Raw genomic sequence first — 21,891 nt, 5'->3', positions numbered from 1 at the left:
TCTGCCGGAAGATGTAGATCTTCACCGGTACGGAACAAAAAAAACGGGAAACATTCTTCTGGAATATATCTACGGACCGTCGGTGGCATCTTCTGGTAGAGGTGGCAGGGTTTTATTTCTCTTACAAGCATCGTGGTAGATGTTTTACGACAATTTTACGACTTTTAAAAGTCTATTTTATTTACCGCAGCCGTACCACCCCAGCACGTGTACAACATGACGCGCAGTAAAAACTCTTTTTAAACTTACAACTGTTTTACACTCCTGATAAAAAATGTTTCACTTTGTAAGGCGACCGGAGTAATTGTCTAAAGTGTATTTTGTTGTTGTCTTAGAACAAAAGAAGGGAGGGAAGCACGTGGCCAATCACAAGCGGCTGCGCATCGCCAAGCACGTGAGTAGCGTCTCGCCTACCGGGGTCGAGGCCCCTTTTGCCGCAGCAGGGACTAGGAAAACCGTAAGGCCTCCCGGTTTTACAGTAGGCCTCCCTGCGTTTTCACTGATGGGCGAATCTCGATTTTAAGTTTTCGTGACTGCAGAGATCCATACTCTTTGGTTCTTTCGGTAAAGTCACGTAGAAGGGAAACAATAAAATAAGAAAAATTTAAAACAATAAAATGTTCACGACGTTTCGATTGTAACACAAGCAATCATCATCAGGTGTGAAAACCACAGCAAGAACATTTGATGATGATCATGATTGATGATTGCTTGTGTTGCAATCGATATGTCGTGATTTAATTTATTTTATACTTACGTGACTACCGAAAGAGCTGACGGGCTTGCATTGGGACTTCTCTAGGTCTACTCGGCCTGAAATGAGCATACATTTAGGTCGACGGCTAGGTTAACTCGAGCCGAAGAGAGCATTAATTTAGGATCACTTTTAAAGTTTAAAAATGTTACAGCCCTTTACGGGACCCACTGCTGGATGAGGAGGTCGTTCCCACTGCGTCAGTCGTGTTGGGCTGTTTGACCATACTTCACCACGCAGGGCGGATACGATCGGGTGAATGCGGGGAACATAGACGTACAGTTCTGTCCGATGCAATCGGGAAATGTTACGCTGCCCTCTGCTGCCCAAATGCGTGTATGTATGTACGTCAGAGGTCGCAACCGGGTACCCGATACCCGTACCCTACCCGATACCCGGCTACCCGTACCCGGCCGGGTACGGGTACGGGTAGCCGTTTGCGACCCTGGTGCGGCCGGGTACGGGTAGGCCGTGAGTCACTGGTGAGTAACCGTTTGTCACTCATTTCGGGTAGGGTTCGGCCGGGTACGGGTAAGGAATCAAAACCCGTTTGCGACCTCTGATGTACGTGCCGTGTTGACCTTTTTTTGCACCGTACGTAGCCAAACGGTGCTTAATCGGTGGACCAAATCGATCGCCGAGGGATCGGGATCCAGGTCCCCAAATCCTCTTTGTGGCGCCTTTTGCTCCGGGCATATTTGCACTTGTATTGTTAAACGCGCATGCATTTCGTTTGACCCCTTCATGTACTTCGTGCGTTGTGTAATATTTTCCTAAATTACTCATCTGTTCTACTCTTTGGTTCTTTCGGTAAAGTCACGTAGAAAGAAAATAAATTAAATAATAGAGTAGGACGTTTCGATTGCAACACAAGCAATCGTCATCAGGTAGAACTCAATTTGAGAGAGAGACTAAACACAGACACGGAGACACACAGACAGACACACAAGCAGAGAGAGAGACAACCCAGAGAGAGAGAGAGACACACAACATAGACACACAGACAGACACACAAGCAGAGAGAGACCACACAGAGAGACACAGAGAGAGACACACAACATAGACACACAGACAGACACAAGCAGAGAGAGAGACAACACAGAGAGACACAGAGAGAGACACACAACATAGACACACAGACAGACACACTCGCAGAGAGAGACAACACAGTTCACTCGTTTACGGTTAGTTTGCTTTCTTTGTGCACGTTATGATTTTAATGTAAAAAATGTATAGTGGAATGTATTACAAATGTAAACTTCGTATTAATATGATGGAATTAAGTTGCGGTAACGACGTTAAATATATGAATGCATGCGGGGTATATGGAGGTGCGGGCTATGTGAAATTTGTTTTACACAAAACGCTATTTTTGCGGGGTATATGCGTCTGCGGGTTATATGCGTATACGGGCTATATGCGGGCAAATACGGTAGTCCCTTCGCCACGTCGGAGCAAAGCGCGAGAAGCACAAAAACACAACTTGGTAGTGAGTCATTAGTTCGTACCGAGTGATCGAGCAACTCCCAAGTGAATGTAAACAATGTTGTCGACGACGTGAAACTGATCGACGACTTAAACCAATCACAATGTCCCCTATACGCCAACGATGTTAAAACGACAAGATATAAGCTGATACGACTTAAACTGGTCGTCGCCGGTTATACTGCACCGTATCGATTAGCGAGTCCTAAGGATTGAGCGAAGTCGTCTCCTGAGCGCCGGTGTTTGACATCTCTTGCGTGCCGCTTCTCGTCGCTGTCCAGCTTGGAACAGTGAGCGGCAATGACGGGAAAACCAAGGCAGGGCCCAAGAAGGGCAGCGCACTTCCTAACATCGGCTCCTTCAAGGAGCACGTCAAGCGGAGCCAAGAACAGAGGGAGAAACGGGTGAGTGGTGAAGCCGCACTCAAGTACTGGTGTCGGGAGTGGATCTCGAAGTGCCACCTTATGTAGAACTTCTTTCACACCGTACGTAGCCAACCGTAATAATCGGAGGTGTCAGATGTTAACTCCCTTGCCTGGTATACAGGAGGTCGTGCGTTCGATCTCTACCCTGACGCCTGCTGCTGTATATTTGGAGTTTTCGTGTTCTCCCCGGAACGGGAAAGGGTTCATAGAGGGACAATGTATATGCGAAACGACGTACAAGGGGGAGACGTCATTCTGAGTGTTACTGCTGCAGCCAGTGGCCCTTTTTTATAGCGCATAAGAGAAGTGAGAAAGTTTGGGTGTATAGAAGTTGGAGGAGACTGCCTGTTTAAAATGAAACAGGATTGTTGCCAACTCGGGTAAATAGCAGGTTGCTCGTCTGGGTTCAACTCATGTTTTCCACAGCGCCAGCCCAGTTCTATTACATAATCATCACCAACCCCACCAACCCCAGGGATCGAACCCAGGGACTTGAGCATTGCTGGCTCGGTGTCTCCTACATGGCCGTAATGAGCTAACTATTGATTGCCTATTTTTATTTTACCAGGTAAGACCCACTGAGCTATCTAGCTTTTTTTTCAGAAGTGCTCTGACTACAAATGGTAGCCCGATGGAGTGGCTAGCAGGCAAATGCTGTAAACGCGTGACGTCGATTCTAAATGTGGAGGGAAAAACCGGTGGACCTGGAGAAAAACCCACGCGACCATGGGGAGAGCGAGAGACACGCAAACTCCAAATATCCAACAGGCGTTAGGGTCGCGTTCGAACCCACGAGCTCTTGTGTGTACCAGGCGAAGAAAGTAGTCAGCGTCTTGCCACTGCGGCGCCCCCCTCTCTCCCGCGCTTGCACGCGTGCGCCCATTTAGGTCGAGGAGCGCAAGCGGAAGCAGCAGGAATCCCGGGAGAAGGAGCAGCAGAAGAGACGCAGCCTCGAGAGCTTCCAGAAGGACGTGCAGCAGCGGCAGCGAGCGTTTGACAGCAAGGTGAGCGCCTGGCCCCGTCCCCCCCCCCCCAGGCACCCAACCCCCCCCCCACCCTTCGCTGGTATCACCGTAGCATTTGCAACAACCTCGCCCGTCGTTGTCGTGGTGGTGGTGGTTTCATAGTACTGACTGCACCACCGTACGGCGATCGTCTTAGAGCAAATTTCTATTTAAAGCTTTCGTGACTGCAGGGAATTCATCTTCTTGGTTCTTTCGGTAAAGTCACGTAGAATGGAAATAATTGTATTATGTTGTATTTTTTATTATTGTATTATTTCCATTCTACGTGACTTTACCGAAAGAACCAAGAAGACGTCTTAGAGCAGTCAAGTTGATTGGTGATCCAGCACTGGCTTGCCACTACCGTGGTCGCTGTTCCCATGCACCTTTCATCCACTCAACTACTCGCCCTCTCACCCACCCACTCACCCCCGCTCACCACACTGCAGGTCAACTCACTTCTCCCTCTGCTCCCATCGCACTGCTGCACTCTTCAATTCCCTCCTCCCATCATCACCACCATCGTCTCTTGTCTCCAAAAAGCGCTTACAACAACAACAACAACAAACCTTGCTCAGTTCAAGACGCACACCACACTCTTGTTATCTATTAAAACGTTGACAGTGCTCTTTGTCGCTGGCTGCTTAACGTTGAGGGCCTTTGGGCCCAGTGCTCAGCGACTAATGAAGATAGAGCTTACATCTCTTATTCAGGGGGGCCTTGGGGTGCCAATAAAGCAATAAATAATCCCTCCCTCCCTCACCTCCCTCCCTTTCTTCCCCTCCCTCCCTCCCTCTCCTCACCTCCCTCCCCTCACTCCCCTCACCTCACTCCCCTCCCTCTCCTCACCTTCCTCCCTCCCTCACCTCACCTCCCTCCCTTTCTTCCCCTCCCTCCCTCTCCTCACCTCCCTCTCCTCACCTCCATCTCTCTCCTCATCTCCCCCCCTCCCTTTCCTCACCTCACCTCTCTCCCCCACCCTCCCTCCCCCCCGTGGGTGGAGCTGCAGGAGGTGACCATGCGGAGCTTGGAGAGCAGCTGCTTCCTGGAGAGTGATGGCTCGCGCAAGGCGTACTACCGCGAGTTCCGCAAGGTGCGAGTGCCTCCCCCCCCCACCCACACATTCACCGGTGCTCCCCGTAAGGGATGTGCAAGGGTGCTGCTGGTGGTGGTGATGGAGGCGTCGATGATGATGATGATGGCGGTGGTGGCGGCAGTGATGGTGCCGCCGGGAGTGCTGATGGTTCCGGCGGCTGACGATGGCGGCAGTGATTGTCGGTGGCGGTGGTGGTGATGATGGCAACAGTAGTGCTAATTGGTGGTGCTAATAATGCTTGCGGTGATGGTGGTAGCAGTCGTGATGGTTGGTGGTGGTGATGATGGTAGCAGTCGTGATGGTTGGTGGTGGTGGTGATGATGGCAACAGTAGTGCTAGTTGGTGGTGCTGATAATGCTTGCGGTGATGGTGGTAGCAGTCGTGATGGTTGGTGGTGGTGATGATAATGGTTGCGGTGGTGGTGGTGGTGATGGCAGCAGTAGTGATGGTTGGTGGTGATGATGGTTGCGGTGGTGACAGCGATAATGGTGCTGATGATTGCGGTGGTGGTGTTGACTGCGATGGTGATGGTGGTGAAGATGAGGGCGATGGTGGCGGTGGCGATAATAATGGTGGTGTTGGCGCTCGTGGTGATGGTGCTAGCGCTGGTGATGTTGGCGGTGGTGGTGCTGGCCTTCGTGGTGATGGTGCTAGCGGCAGTAATGGTGATGATGATAGTGGCGGTGGGGATAATGTTGGTGACCGTGGTGGTGCTGGTCGTAGTGGTGATTGTCCTGACCATAGCGGTGATGATGATGGTGATGATGAGGGTAATGATGAGGGTAATGGTGGCTGTGATGATAGCGGTGGTGGCGGCAGTGGTGATGGTGATGGTAACGGTGGTGGTGGTGACGATAACGGTGGCAGTGGTGGTGATGGTAACGGTGGTGGCGATGGTAACGGTGGTGGTGGTGATGGTAACGGTGGTGGTGGTGACGGTAACGGTGGTGGTGGTGGTGATGGTAACGGTGGTGGTGGTGACGATAACGGTGGTAGTGGTGGTGATGGTAACGGTGGTGGTGGTGACGGTAACGGTGGTGGTGGTGACGATAACGGTGGTGGTGGTGACGATAACGGTGGCGGTGGTGGTGGTGATAATAACGGTGGCGGCGGTGGTGGTGACGATAACGGTGGCAGTGGTGGTGATGGTGATGATAATAACGGTGGTGGCGGTGGTGGTGCGGTGGCGGCGGGCGGCAGGTGGTGGAGGCGGCCGACGTGGTGCTGGAGGTTCTGGACGCGCGAGATCCTCTGGGCTGCCGCTGCCCCCAGGTGGAGCAGGCGGTGATGGAGGGCGGGACCGGCAAACGCATCGTGTTGGTGCTCAGCAAGATCGGTGCGCGGTCACGCGGGCACCGGGGGGGCACGCTGGGGCGCAGTCACCGTGTTGCGCGTGTGTGTGTGGGGATGCATGGGTGCGTGTGTGCGGGTGCGTGCGCGTGTGTGGGTGCGCGTGTGCGGGTGCGCGCGTGTGTGCGGGTGCGCGTGTGCGTGCGGGTGTGCGGGTGCGTGCGTGTGTGCAGGTGCGCGTGTGTGCGTGCGGGTGCGTGCGTGTGTGTGGGTGCGTGCGTGTGTGCGGGTGCGTGTGCGCGCGTGGGTGCGTGTGCGTGCGTGCGGGTGCGTGCGGGTGCGTGCGGGTGCGGTAGTTTAGCGGTTAGCGCGCTGCTCTACGAACCCGGCGACATGCGTTCGATTCCCACTGACGGCCAACACCAGTGACAATTATATAAACGGCTCCTGGGCCTCCAATAGGTCTACTCAGCCTTAAATGAGTACCTGCTGAGGTGTGTAAACATCATCACTAGGGAGACAATTGTGGCCGGGCGTGGTGCTGGCCACCCACCCCCTAGTGTGCCGTGCCGGCCTTCATAGGGGCTCGCTAAAAGCACTTACTCGTACAGACTGCTAAGGCTATATGGGGAATATATGTGTGTGTGTGTGCGCATGTTTGTGCGTGTGTGTGCGTGTGTGTGCATGTGTGTGTGTGCGTGCATGTGTGTGCATTCGCGCATCTGGTGATGATGATAATGTTTTTTGTAACGATGGTGGCGGTTTTGGTGATATTGGTGCAAGGCCTGTAAACACAAAGGTCCATGGGAAGTAGTGGTTTAGTGGTTAGCACATGCAATACGAACCCTGCTGACCCGAGTTAAATTGCTGCTCACGGCCAAAACTAGTGACGATTGTCTAAACCAGTCCTGGACCTCCCCTAGGTCGACTCAGCCTCAAATGAGTACCTGGTGCGATGTGTAAACATCGCACTCGGGAGACAAAGGTGGCTGGGCGTGGTGCTGGCCACCCACCCCCTCGTGTGCCGTGCCGGCCTTCATAGGTGCTCGCTAATGGCACTTGCCCCAATAGCCTGTTAAAGGTTACACGGGGGATCTTTATCTTTATGTGTGGGGTGCTGTGGCATAGCGGCTGGCATGCTGTGCTATGAACCCGGTGATCTGAGTTCGATTCCCAATGACGGCCAGTGATGATCATCTGAACCAGTCCTAGGCCTCTCCTAGGTCGACTCTGCCTTGAATGGGAGTATTTGGTCGCCCTAACTTCCCACACGATAAGCCACTTCGTTAAGTTATCAATTGTGTCAATTCTAGATTTGAAGCTTTCGTGACTGCAAGGATTCATACTCTTAGGTTTTTTCGGTATGTAGACTAGCCGTAGCTTCAGCCGCACCAACCTTATCATAATAATAAAAAAACTCCTATCCAGGGGCCTACCCTGGCTCCTCCCCCCTCAACCAGTATATATACAAGGTCGGGTCTTGGAATTTCTCATTTACTTGATACAGCAATCGTGCTGTGACGGTTCCACCTGAAGACGGAAGCTTGTGTTGCCTCCGAAACGTCGTGATTTTTATTTTACTTTTATTAATTTTAATTACATTTTTTATCAATTGTGGCCAGGCCGCTTCTTAAAATAGCTCCATAGTTCATTGGGCCTTACCTGGTAGAATACATTTTAGTTTAGGAGTTTATTTTTAATTGTTTAAAAGAGTACTTGGAGCGTTGTGTGTAAACATGAGCGTCGGAAAGACAAAGGCGGCAGGGTGCGGTGATGACCCAGACACCACCACTTCACGTCCCTTGCTGGCCTTCATAGGTGCTCATAATAGAGGTTGTTTTTTTGGTTGGGTGCTACTCGCTTACAGCACTTGCCCCGACAGTCTGTTCAAAGCTGCATGTCGGATCCTTGTCTCTGTGTTTACAGACCTTGTCCCAAAGGACGTGGTCGAGAAGTGGCTGAAGTATCTCCGGAACGAGTTCCCCACCGTCGCCTTCAAATCCTCCACACAGCAGCAGAGCAGGAACCTGGTAGGGGGGCCCCCCCCACCACTCTCCTCTCGTTCAGTTATTCATCCAGACTTCCCATGCCGGGCCTCGCACCCCACGATTCAGTCGTTCATTCATCCAGGCTCCTATTCTGACCGTACACCTCATGATTCATTCTTTCGGGTTTCTTTCCTGACTAACCCCTGATTCATTCAGGCTCCTATCCTGAGCCTTACACCCCCATGATGTGTGCCAGCTATTGCTCCCTTGTCTCTGTATGTGTGAGACCCGTGTGAGTGTGTGTACGTTTCTGTGTTGTGAATATATATGGTATGTATATGCGTGTGTGTTTGTGTACCCGTGTGTGTGGGAGCCGTAATCTGGCGGTTAGCGCACTGCGCTACGAACCCGGCGATCCAAATTCAACTCTCACGCTTACGGCAAGAGTCTGTGACGAATATCTGAACTGGCCTCCCCTAGGTCGACTCGGCCTTAAAATGTGTACCTGGTGCGGTGTGTTAACATCACCACTGGGGAGAGAGAGCCGGTCGGCGCGGTGCTTGCCACCCACCCCCTCGTGTGGCGTGCCGTCCTTCACAGATGCTACTCGCTAACAGCACTTGCACCACCAGCCTAAGGCTACACAGGGGATGTTTGTGTTTGTGTGTGTGCGTGACAGTTGGCACAGTAGGGGGCACAGGTTGTGCATCTGCCAGTCATCTCAGTCAACCCATGGCACCACCTGGGTCTGTCCCGTGACCTGTCGGCGAGCCTTCGAGACGTGGCCTCAAAGTGCACCTGGCCTGCCATAGGCGCCGTGGTGACATCACATCCACTTAACTGTTTTTGTTGTTGTGCGTGCGACGTTGTGACGCAGCATCGCAGCAGGGTGCCACTGGGCCGTGCGACCGCCGACCTGCTCGGCTCGTCGGCGTGCGTGGGCGCAGAGGGGCTCATGCGGCTGCTGGGAAACTACTGCCGCAACCGGGACATCCGCACGTCCATCTCTGTGGGCGTGGTCGGTGAGTGGTGGGCGTGGTACGGTGGGTGGTTGTGTGGACCTGGGTGGGTGACGCAGCTGGGTGTAGGAGGGTGCGTGGGTGTGTGGGCCTAGGTGGGTGTCAAGGGTGGGCGTGGGTGGGTGGTTGTGTGGACCTGGGTGGGTGACGCAGCTGGGTGTAGGAGGGTGGGTGGCTGTGTGGGCCTGGGTGGGTGTCAAGGGTGGGCATGCGTGGGTGGGTGTGTGGGCCTGGGTGGGTGTGTGGGCCTGGGTGGGTGACACGGGTGGGTGTAGGAGGGTGCTTGGGTATGTGGGCCTGGGTGGGTGTCAAGGGTGGGCATGGGTGGGTGGGTGGTTGTGTGGACCTGGGTGGGTGACGCAGCTGGGTGTAGGAGGGTGGGTGGCTGTGTGGGCCTGGGTGGGTGACACGGGTGGGTGTAGGAGGGTGGGTGGGTGTGTGGGCCTGGGTGGGTGTCAAGGGTGGGCATGGGTGGGTGGGTGGTTGTGTTGACCTGGGTGGGTGATGCAGCTGGGTGTAGGAGGGTGGGTGGGTGTGTGGGCCTGGGTGGGTGTCACGGGTGGGCATGGGTGGATGGGTGTGTGGGCCTGGGTGGGTGTGTGGGCCTGGGTGGGTGTCAAGGGTGGGCATGGGTGGGTGGGTGGTTGTGTGGACCTGGGTGGGTGACGCAGCTGGGTGTAGGAGGGTGGGTGGTAGTGTGGGCCTGGGTGGGTGACACTGTTGGGCGTGGTACGGTGGGTGGGTGTGTGGGCCTGGGTGGGTAGGTGAGTGGAAAGTTGGTGGCTGAGAGGGTCCTAGAAGGGTGACAGAGCTGGGTAACAGAGGGTGGGTGGAGAGGTGAGTGGGAAGTCAGTGGGTGACCCAGAGGCCTGGGTGGGGTGACACGGGTCGGTCTGGGTGGATGAGTGGACCTGGGTGGGGTGACACGGGTGGGTGTGGGAGCAAGAGTGGGTGAGCGGCAAATCGATGAGTGTCGATGGTGGCTGATTTGCTGCGTGCGTCTCGTTTAAGTAATTTGCGGTGTGATTTTTTAAAAATTGTGCACATTCGGACCGTGTCGCCGTCCCACAATGGCCCGCTACTCTCCGTTAGAATGACTTCACGGCATCTTGAATGTCCACCGTGAGTTTAAGCGGACGGCGCCTCCAATTGTATGGTCAATGCAGCGTGCCGCAGTATTAACTGCGGCGTCCTGCCGGCTTCAAACCACGAACCTCTACAACAAGCAGCGAAACGTACCACCGCTCGGCCATGTCACCGCTCCAACCGTTGATTGTGCCGGTTACGATGGCGGTGGCGGTTGCGGTGTCGTCGGTCGTGGTGTTGTTTGTCGTGGCCCTGGTTGCGGTGGTTGCAGTTGTGACAATAGTGGTGGCGGTGGTTGCGGCGTTTGCAGTGGTGGCCGCAGTAGGGTCCGCTCGGGGCGACGTTTGTGACGGGTGTGGAACTTTGACTGCTGCCGTCCTCAGGTTTCCCCAACGTTGGCAAGAGCAGCCTCATCAACAGCCTCAAGCGCTCGCGAGCCTGCACCGTTGGAGCCACACCGGGGGTCACCAAGTATGTCACCCACACCGTGCCGCCACCGGCGGCACCACCACACCGGAGGTCACCAAGTAACTTGCCAGGCTAACCCCCCTGGTGGCACTTGGCTAAAGAACATGTCCACCGTTGCTCAATCGACCGGTTGTGTCGTTTGTGAGAGTGAGTGAGCGAGTGTGAGTGAGCGAGTGTGAGTGAGAAGGAAGGATATGGAGCTGAGTGAACTTGCTATTGACTGCTACCAGTGGGGCGCCACGGTGTTGAGATGTTAACTACCTCGCCTGGTATACAGGAGGTTGTGGCTTTGAATCCGACCCTGCCACCTGTATATTTGGAGTTTGCATGTTCTGTCCGTGGCCGCGTGGATTTTTCTCCCGGTCCTCCAGTTTTTCCCTCCACATTTAGAATAAACACGCGTTTAGAGTACTTGGCTGCAATACATTTCCACATGATGATAAGACACTTTGTTGAGCTATAATTTGTGGCCAGGTCACTTCTGGAAAGAGCTATGTAGCTCAGTGGGCCTTAGCTGGTAATATAACAATAGTTTTCTCGTTAAGATCGGCCCCTGTGGAGGAGGTTCGTGAAGGATGGTACTGGGGAGGGAACAACAGCGAAGGGCAGAGGAGCGACGCTCACAACAAGGAGCAGATCGCGGCTAAAACACAACAAGGTGGCACAGTAGTGGGCACAGGTGGTGCATCTGCCGGTCATCTCATTTCGTCAACCCATGGTACCTGGGTCTGTCCTGTGACCTCCTGTCAGCGAGCCTTCGACACTTCACAAGGCCTCAAAGTTTACCAGGCCTGGCACAGGTGCCGTGGTGACATAACCACCACTTCGTGCCAAATGGCGATTGTTGTGTCTGATAGCTACTGACAGACAGACGCCCGACACACTCTGACAGACACTCAGACACTCACAGAGACATTCATATTGGTAGACACAAGACAAAGACAAAGTTCCCCCGTATAGAGTTAACAGACTTTTTAGGGCAGGTGCTGTTAGCTAGTAGCACCTATGAAGGTCGACAAGGCACACGAGGGGGTGGGTGGCCACCACTACGCCCGGCCGCCTTTGTCTCCCTCGTGGCAATGTTTACACACTGCACCATTTAAGACAAAACGCACATGCACACAGACACTCATACAGACACTCGTACAGACACTCACAAAAGAGACACAAGACACACACAACAAGACACTCAAAGACACTGATTCAGACACTGACTCAGACATACAAGACACTCACACTGACGCACGGGCCGACGCACGGGCCGACGCACGGGCCGACGCACGGGCCGACGCACGGGCCGACGCACGGGCCGACGCACGGGCCGACGCACGGGCCGACGCACGGGCCGACGCACGGGCCGACGCACGGGCCGACGCACGGGCCGACGCACGGGCCGACGCACGGGCCGACGCACGGGCCGACGCACGGGCCGACGCACGGGCCGACGCACGGGCCGACGCACGGGCCGACGCACGGGCCGACGCACGGGCCGACGCACGGGCCGACGCACGGGCCGACGCACGGGCCGACGTCAAGCACCAGCGGCCGCGAGCATTGCCTCTTGACCTCGCGCGTGACCCCCCCCCCCACCTCCACCATTCCCCCAATCCGCCCCCCCCCCCCTCTTTTCCACTATCAGGTGCGTGCAGGAGGTTCACCTGGACAAGCACGTGCGTCTGCTGGACTCGCCTGGCATCGTGATGGCGGCCGCCACGTCTGGCGCCGCGCTCATCCTCCGCAACTGCATCAAGGTGGAGCAGCTGGTGGACGCCGTGGGACCGGTGGACGAGATCCTCAAGCGGTGCAGTAAGAGCCAGGTGCGTGGGGGGGGGAAGGGGGGGGGCACAGGGGGGTAGAGGGACCGGGGGGGGGCGGGACGCCCCAGGGGTGTGGTCGAGAGCTTTAGGAGAAAATGAAACGAAACAGTTTTTTATTTTTACCAGGTGAGGCCCACTGAGCTGTGTAGCTCTTCTTCAGAAGCGGCCTGGCCGTCACAAATGATGGCTCAACGAAGTGGCTCATAATCATCATCATCGCGTGGAAATGTTATCGCGCCCGACTAGTATCTACGCACGTTGATTCTAAATGTCGTTGCCGACCCAGGTGAATAGCAGGTTTGGCTCGGGGTCTCCTACACAGCCTTCATGAACTAACTATGAACTAAACAATTTTGATTTTAGCAGGTAAAGCCCACTGGGCTATAGAGATAAATCTTGACGTAAAGCTTTCGTGACTGCAGGAATTCATATTCTTTGGGTTTTTCGGTAAAGTCACGTAGATAGGTTCAAAGAAAATAACAAAAAAACACGTTGTACTGCGGAGGGAGCTGATAGGAACGTCGGGTTGCTCGGTCAATGGCCAGGGTCAACGGCCAGGGCGTGGTGTATTCCGCAAATATGGCCGACTGTGAGGGTGGGCACAAGCCGGCGTGAGTAGGTTAAACGTTGAGTTTTATAAGGGCACCACGGGGTGACCAGCCCCTCCCCACCCAGCCCCACCCCACCCCTCCCACCCCCCACCTCCCACCCCCCACCCAGCCCCTCCTCACGCTCCCCTCTCCACCCAGCCCCTCCTCACCCTCCCCTCTCCACCCAGCCCGGCCCCTCCCATTTTTGGATGCACGACGGACGGACGGACGGACGGACACAATAATCCCCTGTGGGCTGGTGGAACCAGGTGGTTCCTACCAGTATAACAAAACACTACGAGGCAGTCTGCCTCAGCAGCTTTCCTCTCTTTTTTCCTCCTGATGACGACCGCTTGTGTTGCGATCGAAACGTCGTAGTTTTTTTGTTATTTTCTTTGAACCTATCTACGTGACTTTACCGAAAGACCCAAAGAGTAACTGTAGAGCTTTTTTTCAGAAGCGACCTGGCCACAAATAATTGCTCGACAAAGTGGAAATTTCTAGCAGCCAAATACTCTAAATGCGTGACGTTGATTCCAAATGTGGAGGGAAAAACCAGGGGACCCGGAGAAAAATTGACGCGACCATCACGGGGAGAACACGCAGACTCCAAATATACAGCAAGGCGTCAGGGTCGGGATCGAACCCACGATATCCTGTATACCAGGCGAGGTAGTTAACTTCTCCTAGCCACCGCGGTGCCCAGAAACACAGCTGCGGGAGGTCACGGGGTCACAATCAATGCCAGTGACATTCAACATCTCATCATCACACATCCCGCCTGTAACGTGGTCCTCATGGGAGTGAATTCTTTCAGCAGCGTTTGTTTAAGACGGGTGATTTCTTGGACAGGTTTCGAAATGCATTATCTCGCAGCAGCAGCAGCAGCAGCAGCAGCAGCAGAGTCAGGCTTTTCTTGAACCAATGCTGGTGAACTTCCAGCTGGTTTATAGGCAAGGACTAATTTTGATATTCAGCATCTCATCGGCAGTTAGGCGAGCTCAAACCAACGCTCGTTAACAGCTCCATATTTATAAGCAGGTGCTGGTTTCGACAATCAGTGTCTCATTAGGCTTTGCTTAAACCGACGTTGGCGAAACTGCTCCACGTTTATAGGCAAGGACCTTCTCTGTTGGATATGGGCCCTCGCGATTCACCTGGGTTCACACAGGGACTCACATGGACTGAGTTGCGATTAAACATTAACATTCAGTTCTGCACTTAGCTTGGCTAAAACTGTGCAGACAGGTGAAATAGCTTGACCTGAGCGCTAAAGTGGTGTCGCTGTGGGCGTCGGCCGCATGTTGACCGCGTGTGGGCCGTGCGTGGGCTGTGTGTTGACGTGTGTGGGCCGCGTGTGGGCCGCGTGTGGGTCGCGTGTGGGTCGCGTGTGGGTCGCGTGTGGGCCGCGTGTGGGTCGCGTGTGGGCCGGGTGTTGACCGCGTGTGGGCCGCGTGTGGGTCGCATGTGGGCTGGGTGTTGACCGCGTATGGGTCGCGTGTGGGTCGCGTGTGGGTCGCTTGTGGGTCGCGTGTGGGCCGCGTGTGGGTCGCGTGTGGGCCGCGTGTGGGTCGCGTGTGGGTCGCGTGTGGGTCGCGTGTGGGTCGCGTGTGGGTCGCGTGTGGGTCGCGTGTGGGCCGCGTGTGGGCCGCGTGTGGGCCGCGTGTGGGCCGCGTGTGGGCCGCGTGTGGGCCGCGTGTGGGCCGCGTGTGGGCCGCGTGTGGGCCGCGTGTGGGCCGCGTGTGGGTCGCGTGTGGGTCGCGTGTGGGCCGCGTGTGGGCCGCGTGTGGGCCGCGTGTGGGCCGCGTGTGGGCCGCGTGTGGGCCGCGTGTGGGCCGCGTGTGGGCCGCGTGTGGGCCGCGTGTGGGCCGCGTGTGGGTCGCGTGTGGGCCGGGTGTTGACCGCGTGTGGGCCGCGTATGGGCCGGGGGTCTCCGTCACACAGATCATGCAGCACTACGGCGTCGGCAACTTCCGTGACAGCCGCGAGTTCCTGTGCCACCTGGCGCGCAGGCAGGGCCGGCTAAAGCGCGGCGCCGTGCCCGACCACGAGCAGGCGGCCAAGGCCGTGCTCACCGATTGGACCAGGTCTCGCCCTCCTCACCCTCCTCCTCCTCACCCTCCTCCTCACCCTCCTCCTGCTTCTGCACGGCAACATGGCCCCGCGGGAGCGCGTTTTGCCACTCGTCGCAGAGGTCCGCGGTTTGAACCCGGCAGGCCGCCCTTGTTAATACTTGCGGGCGACATGATCCCTGCCATCCACTCGCGTTCCCACCCACTCGCCCACCTACTCACTCAGCCACCAATCCACTTGCCCACTCACCCACTCGGTCTCCTACTTGCCCGCACGCCTTCCCGCCCACCCACTTATCCGCCCACCCACTCGCTCACCCACTCGCTCACCCACTCGCCTCCGGTATGGAAGAGTAGCCCCCCCATGCCCCCCCTCCGTGACTGCGACCCTTCGGCCAGCAGTGTCGCGACGGAGCACTTGCGGGGCTGAATGTTGACCCCTCCCCCCCCCCCCCCCCCCCCCATCTGTCCCCCGCGTGGCGTTCCCAGCGGCCGCATCAGCTACTACACGCACCCCCCCGAGCAGCACACGATGCCCACGCACATCAGCGCCACCATCGTCGCCGAGATGGGCGCTGCCTTCGACCTGGATGCGCTGGAGAGGGAGGACGACGCTGTGCTGGCCGGTGAGCATCACACCGCGCGCCACACTGGCAGAACATCACACCGAACATCGCAGCGCGAGAGCGTCACACTGCACATTCGGCGAGACACACCTCACCCTATTGTATACTTTTTTTTATTTCGGGCCAAACGACGTTCATTCCAAAGTGTCAATTATCGGCTGCCGACACCTCCGGCACTAGTTTTATTCGCCCGCGCTCTTTGTGGTTTTGTGGCACCATCACAACCCGCCCCCAAGGCCTGCAAACGGAGGCCGAGCCGGGCACGTGGTGCGTCACCTCGGGCGGAGTGACGGCCGGAGCCTCCTCGCACGAAGCTTTGGCCAACATGGACGGAGAGGAGGTGGTAGAGGAGGTGGAGGAGGGGATGAAGGAGGGGATGGGTGCAGATGACGTGGATGATGGAGGAGACGACGACGAGGAGGAGGAGGAAGAAGAGCAGGAGGAGACGATGGACGACGGCTTGAATTCGGAAGTGAGAATCTCAGGGCGGTTTGCGCTGCGTCGCACGCGAATGTTTGGGGTGGCAGGGTACGTGGCACAGCGATGGGCAATGCCTGTTCTGCAGAGTGTGTGTGTGTCTGAGGTTGTGGTGTTTGTTTGTTTCTCCCCCTGTCCTGCAGAGTGAGTGTGTCTGAGGTTGTGGTGTTTGCTTGTTTCTCCCCCTGTCCTGCAGAGTGTGTGTGTGTCTGAGGTTGTGGTGTTTGCTTGTTCTCCCACTGATCTACAGAGTGAGTGAGTGGAATTTTACATGTTCTCTCCCTGTTCTACAGTGAGAGAGGTGAATGTGGCATTTTTACGTTCTCCCACTATTCTGCAGAGTGTGAGTGCGTACGCAAGTGTGTGTGTGGAGTGAGTTGAGTCAGTTTTCCCCTGTTCTCTGGGCTTTCTCCAGGTTCACCAGATTCCTCCCATAGCAAATGCCACACACACAGTTGAACTGTTATTGGCCAAACATTACCTCCAAATTACACCAATTGAGATCACACTAACTAAAACTATTTTATTTTACCAGGTAAGGCCCACTCGGCCATATAGCTCTTTTTCAGAAGCGACCTGGCTTGTCACCTGGAAAGTTAACTGCAGCCAAATAATATAAACGCTCATCGAGTGTAAATGTGGAGGGAAAAACTGGAGGACCCGGAGAAAAATCCGCGTGACCACGGGAAGAGAGAGAGAGACACGCAAACTCCAAATATACAGGCATCAGGGTTGGGATCTAACCCACAACCTTCATACCCCAAGCAAGGTAGTTAACGTCTCGCCACCGTGTTGCCCATCAACTGAATTTATCACCACTTTTACGGTGCTGTTTGTTGCTGATCGTTTGACCGTTTCAGGCCTTTTGGCTCGCGTGCTCGGCAACAGTGTAAAGTGTAAAAAAAAACAAAAAACCGTGAGCAGCGTCTACAGCGTGGAGGAGTAGGCCAAGCACGCCGTCGGAAGCGGCGGTGGCGTGCTGGCCTCTGCTGCCGGTGGCCTCTGCCGCCGGCGAGCCGTTGCAGGGGCTGCGCCTTTACCCGTGCATTGCTTGCGGCAGCTGGGGCCGATGACGGTGGAGATCCGGGCGCGGAGGAAGGGCGGCGCGAGGCCCAGCGACGCGAAGGAGGAGGAGGCCCCAGTGGCCTTGCGGCGGGTGGACCTGGCGCAGATCCGCGCCGTGCCCCCCCTCCAGCAGGGCCAGGCCCTGCGCGCAGCTGTCAAGCGCCACAAGAAGATCCAGAAGAGGGCAGGTAGGAGGGGCTGGGGCGGGGGGGGGGCGGCCGTGGCTGGGGTGCGCGCGCGGGTCACGAAGGACTAAATGCGGTACTTCTTGGATAAATACTCTTAGTTTTTTCGGTAAAGTCACGTAGGTAAAAAATTTAATTAAAATGAATACAAAAATCACAACGTTTCGGAGGCAACACAAGTCTCCGTCATCAGGTGGGACAGTCACAGCCAGATTTGCTGTATCAAGTGAGGCAGGGATTCCAAGATGCCTCACTTGATACAGCAAATCTGGCTGTGACGGTCCCACCTGATGACGGAGACTTGTGTTGCCTCCGAAACGTCGTGATTTTATTATTATTTTATTTTTATTAATTTTAATTTCATTTTGTGACTTTACCGAAAAAACTAAGAGTATGAATCCTTGCAGTCACGAAAGCTTCAAATCTAGAATTCTTGGATAAAGTTTGGTGACAACGACAACACCCAGTGCCGCCCCATCACCAGCCAACATCACTCCCTTGCCGTCCCTCTCCCCAGAGCCCCCTTCTCACCCTTGACTATTGGCCTCTCCTCCTTCCCCCTCATCTCCGCCAGAGGTCGCAACCGGGTACCCGATACCCGTACCCTACCCGATACCCGGCTACCCGTACCCGACCGGGTACGGGTACCCGTTTGCGACCCTGGTGTGGCCGGGTATGGGTAAGCCCTGAGTCACTGGTGAGTAACTGAGTAACTGTTTGTCACTCATTTCCCAACCCACCCGCACCTGCAACATGGCTTCATCCCAGAGGTCGTAATCAGGTACCCGTACCCTACCCGTACCCGGCCGGGTAGGGTACGGGTATGGCCGGGTATGGGTACGGGTACCCGTTTGCGACCCTGGTGCGGCCGTGTACGGGTAAGGAATCAACACCCGTTTGCGACCTCTGATCTCCGCCCATCCCCTTCCTTCTCACCAATTCCCCTTCTACTCTTCTAACAGCCTCATCGGACCCCTTGTCCCTTTCAAACCTCCCCGCCTGCTCTCTCTTTCAAAGCGTCCAACCAATCGCCATCTAGCAAGCCACATCATCATCATCATCATAGCTATCCTCAGGCGGTAGCGCCCCCTCGTGGCATTTACAATATCATCACACCCCATGTCCTACAAAGACGCTATCCAAGGATGTCTAACATCCTTACATTTCTGTGCATGTTAAACTTCTTTCACACCGTACGTAGCCAACCATGCTAATCGGAAGTGTGCGGCGACCAGGGTTTCCCCGTCTTGCTCCTCGCGATTATAACGACGGTATTTTAATGACAGTATCGTCAGGGTAGCACCCTGAATGAATGAATGAAGGAGAATGGGATGTGTGGGTTAGGGTGGCGCCCTCATACATACGTAGTTATAATACTGCACTCGCAGTAATAACCAGGGAGGCCTGTCGGGTTTGAACCACGAGCCTGTGCAATAACACTGGCCTAGACTTTTGCAGCTGTTTTAGACTAATTTCAGGGTGCTGATTCCAAATCTGATCTCAGATTTGCTCTATCACATCATTTTTATGCTATCGGCATACCCCATTTTCATTGATTTTACCCGAAATTAACTTTGTCACTTATGATTGCAAGTTGTTGCGAGTCAGTGACTACTTTAGTGTTAAAATATGGTGCTGTATTTTTAGGATAGTGTGTTTTTAATATCATTTTATGTAGATATCCACATTTATTTAATATTTTTCTTATGCAGTTTTTATTGAAAATGCAATATTTGATTTCTCAAAAACCTGATGTGATAGACAAAAACTGATGCCAGATTTGGAATCGGCACCCCAAAATTACCTTGAACCCGTTGGAATACCTTATGCCAGAAAAAGTGTGTTGACCGGTGTAATCGCTGTGACGGTGCTATTGGGCCGTGCGGCATCCCTGCAAAGGGTCGGCGGCACTTATCGGGCAATAGATGACCTCACGGTGGGCGGGGTCGCGGCGACGGGCGGGTTCGCGACTGAACGTCTTCACTTCTTGTTTTGCAGACAAGCTTTCATCGAAGTTGTCGGACAAGCTGACCGAAGCCATGAACTTCCTGTGACGCTGCCGACGGGCCATTCGACCGTCGACAACGCGAGGGGCAGTCACGGGGCTGGAGGAATAAACGTCGCACGTCAAACGCCTCGAACTGTGTCGCTCGCTCTCTCTCCACTGCGTCGTCGCCCTGCGTGCGCTGGTGCCTGCAGCAACGCGTTTTAAGTGCTGCGAGCGTGGCGCCGTGATGGCCTTGGCCCCCTCCGTCCCACGCGCTTCCCCAGTGAGCAGACGTAACAGCCAACAGCGGTGTAACGAGCGTGGGGGCAGGCCCCCAACCCGTCCTGATGGCCAAAGCTACGAGTTTGGGGGGGCCCCCTTGACAACCTCCACGAGATTTGTTTTCAACCACAGTGTACAAGAGCAATGCGGTTTGCATTTATTTTTCATGAAAATGCTTTCGCGATTTATTTTAATTTAATCGGAGCAGCAACGTTTGGGATATTTGTTTCATTCCATATGCGTCAATCATATTGCAAAGAGGAAACTACTATGGAGAAGACGGAGCACCCCTACAGCGTTAAACGTTCAAGACCTTGAGCATGACGATGATGTGATGAGACAAGAGCAGCCGCAATAATTCATCGCTTAGGTGCGACCATGCGAGACGGATCCACCTGATCGATTGCCGCAACCCCCGAGCTGATAATGTCGTTACTACGCCACTGGTAACAGCCATCCCCGCTTGAATCAGGAATTTTTTTTTTTATCCTGGAAAAATATGATGAGCTATGAAGCTCAGAAAGTTATAACAACAAAAAAACGGCCGGAGTGCAAAGTAGAGGAACGGAAAGCAAAGGACCAAAAAATAAATAGGAAAAGTCGAGAGGGTTTAAGTCCGAATTGCATAAGTACACATTCCTAAGCTTGGGCAAGGGAGAAGAACAACAGGAGTGCCAGACCCCACACCAAGACAACACGCACAGTTCCTCAAAAACATTGCATATCAAAATGCTTGGATGTGACACGTCACGTGTTCCTTGTCTGAATTCACACCAGTGCAGTCATCGCGATGACTTCCCGTTCACGTGTCTTGTAACTTTCCTATTTCCTCAACCAAGTTCCTTTTTCGGTATTTAGTAAACACCAGGAGGGAGACAAAGGCGGCCGGGCGTGGTGTTGGCCACCCACCTCGTCATAGCTGCTGCTACTCGCTAACAGCACTTGCCCCAACAGTTTGTTGAGGCTACACGGGGGGGTGGGGTCTGTTGACAGAAGTGGTGGAATAGTGACTTTCCTATTTCCTCAACCAAGTTCCTTTTAAAATCCTTTAAATTAAGTTCACTTGCTTGCGCGCTTATGACCGTGCAAATCTTTCGGTCGTTTTTTAACCCACTTCCCGTGATCCAATCGAGCTGACATTTTGCACACAGACTCGTTGTGCGTGACAATTAATTTTCGTGAAAATTTTTTTCCTAATTTTTACACTTTTTAGGAAAACAAAAAATTATATTTAATTACCAATTGCTTAATGGTGGCAGGCAATCATCTGACCCATAGGTGGCAGCCATCTCAAGCCAGAGGACGAGAGGACTCTAGCCGCCCGTTTCAAAGACCAATGTGGGCTGGGTTGTGGCCCATTGAACACGCATATAAAGGATTTATAGTGAAAAACTTTGTTTTTACGGGTTAATTTTTTCGGTATTTAGTAAACACCAGGAGGGAGACAAAGGCGACCGGGCGTGGTGTTGGCCACCCACCTCGTCATAGCTGCTGCTACTCGCTAACAGCACTTGCCCCAACAGTTTGTTGAGGCTACACGGGGTGGGGGGATGGTCTGTTGACAGAAGTGGTGTAATAGCGCACTGCGCTGATGCACGTTCATCACGCCGTCGCCTACAGCCCTTAGCCTCCTAGCCCCATCTTGGGGGAAGAGAAGCGTAGGCGCCCCCCACGGCGACCGCGTCGCGGGCTTCCGCATTCAAGCGGCGGTCGGCGCCGCACGACATCTGATAGAACGTTGAGCAATTTGCTGGGTGGAGCAGCGAGAAAGACTGAGTTTGATTACTGATAGGGCGACTTTGCTGTGTGGAGTTTGGATGTTCTCCCACTTCTGCAGAGAAAGAGAGAGAACTGAGTGAAGTGTGTTTGATCTCCCACTCTGTTCCGCAGAGTGTGAGCGAGTGGAGTTTGTATGTTCTTCCCGTGTTCTACAAAGTGAGAGTGGAGTTTGTGTGTTCACCCCCTGTTCTACAGAGTGAGTGAGTGGAGTTTGTGTGATCTCCCCCCCCCACTGTTCTACAGAGTGAGTGAGTGGAGTTTGTGTTCTCTCCTTGTTCTACAGAGTGAGTGAGTGGAGTTTGTGTGTTCTCCCCCTGTTCTACAGAGTGAGTGAGTGGAGTTTGTGTGATCTCTCCCACTGTTCTACAGAGTGAGTGAGTGGAGTTTGTATGATCT

The 21,891-nt window shown here is 54.5% G+C and overlaps 1 protein-coding gene across 1 annotated transcript; it reads left to right on the top strand.

Annotated features, from left to right (window-relative positions):
* Positions 1–90: 90 nt before the first annotated feature.
* On the top strand, positions 91–19,583 carry GNL3L (G protein nucleolar 3 like). The gene is made up of 15 exons (XM_078612218.1): positions 91–226; positions 336–394; positions 2,521–2,643; positions 3,552–3,668; positions 4,678–4,761; positions 5,965–6,100; positions 7,981–8,084; positions 8,920–9,064; positions 10,531–10,618; positions 12,255–12,432; positions 14,967–15,109; positions 15,584–15,720; positions 15,957–16,192; positions 17,258–17,450; positions 19,446–19,583. Exons 1-15 carry the CDS (start codon positions 217–219, stop codon positions 19,499–19,501), a joined length of 1,809 nt encoding a protein of 602 aa, XP_078468344.1. The 5' UTR covers positions 91–216; the 3' UTR covers positions 19,502–19,583.
* Positions 19,584–21,891: the final 2,308 nt, after the last annotated feature.

Source organism: Lampetra planeri, chromosome 38, assembly GCF_965212315.1.
Source record: "Lampetra planeri chromosome 38, kcLamPlan1.2.h2, whole genome shotgun sequence".
NCBI lineage: Eukaryota > Metazoa > Chordata > Hyperoartia > Petromyzontiformes > Petromyzontidae > Lampetra > Lampetra planeri.
Note: the sequence above shows the minus strand (reverse complement) of the source record. Positions and strands in the feature narration are given on the sequence as shown.

Excerpts from the sequence above, each read along its gene's own strand:
- GNL3L (XM_078612218.1), top strand. Across the intron at positions 2,644-3,551 it reads AAGAACAGAGGGAGAAACGG|GTCGAGGAGCGCAAGCGGAA; the intron begins GTGAGTGGTGAA and ends GCGCCCATTTAG. Across the intron at positions 15,110-15,583 it reads GTGCTCACCGATTGGACCAG|CGGCCGCATCAGCTACTACA; the intron begins GTCTCGCCCTCC and ends TGGCGTTCCCAG.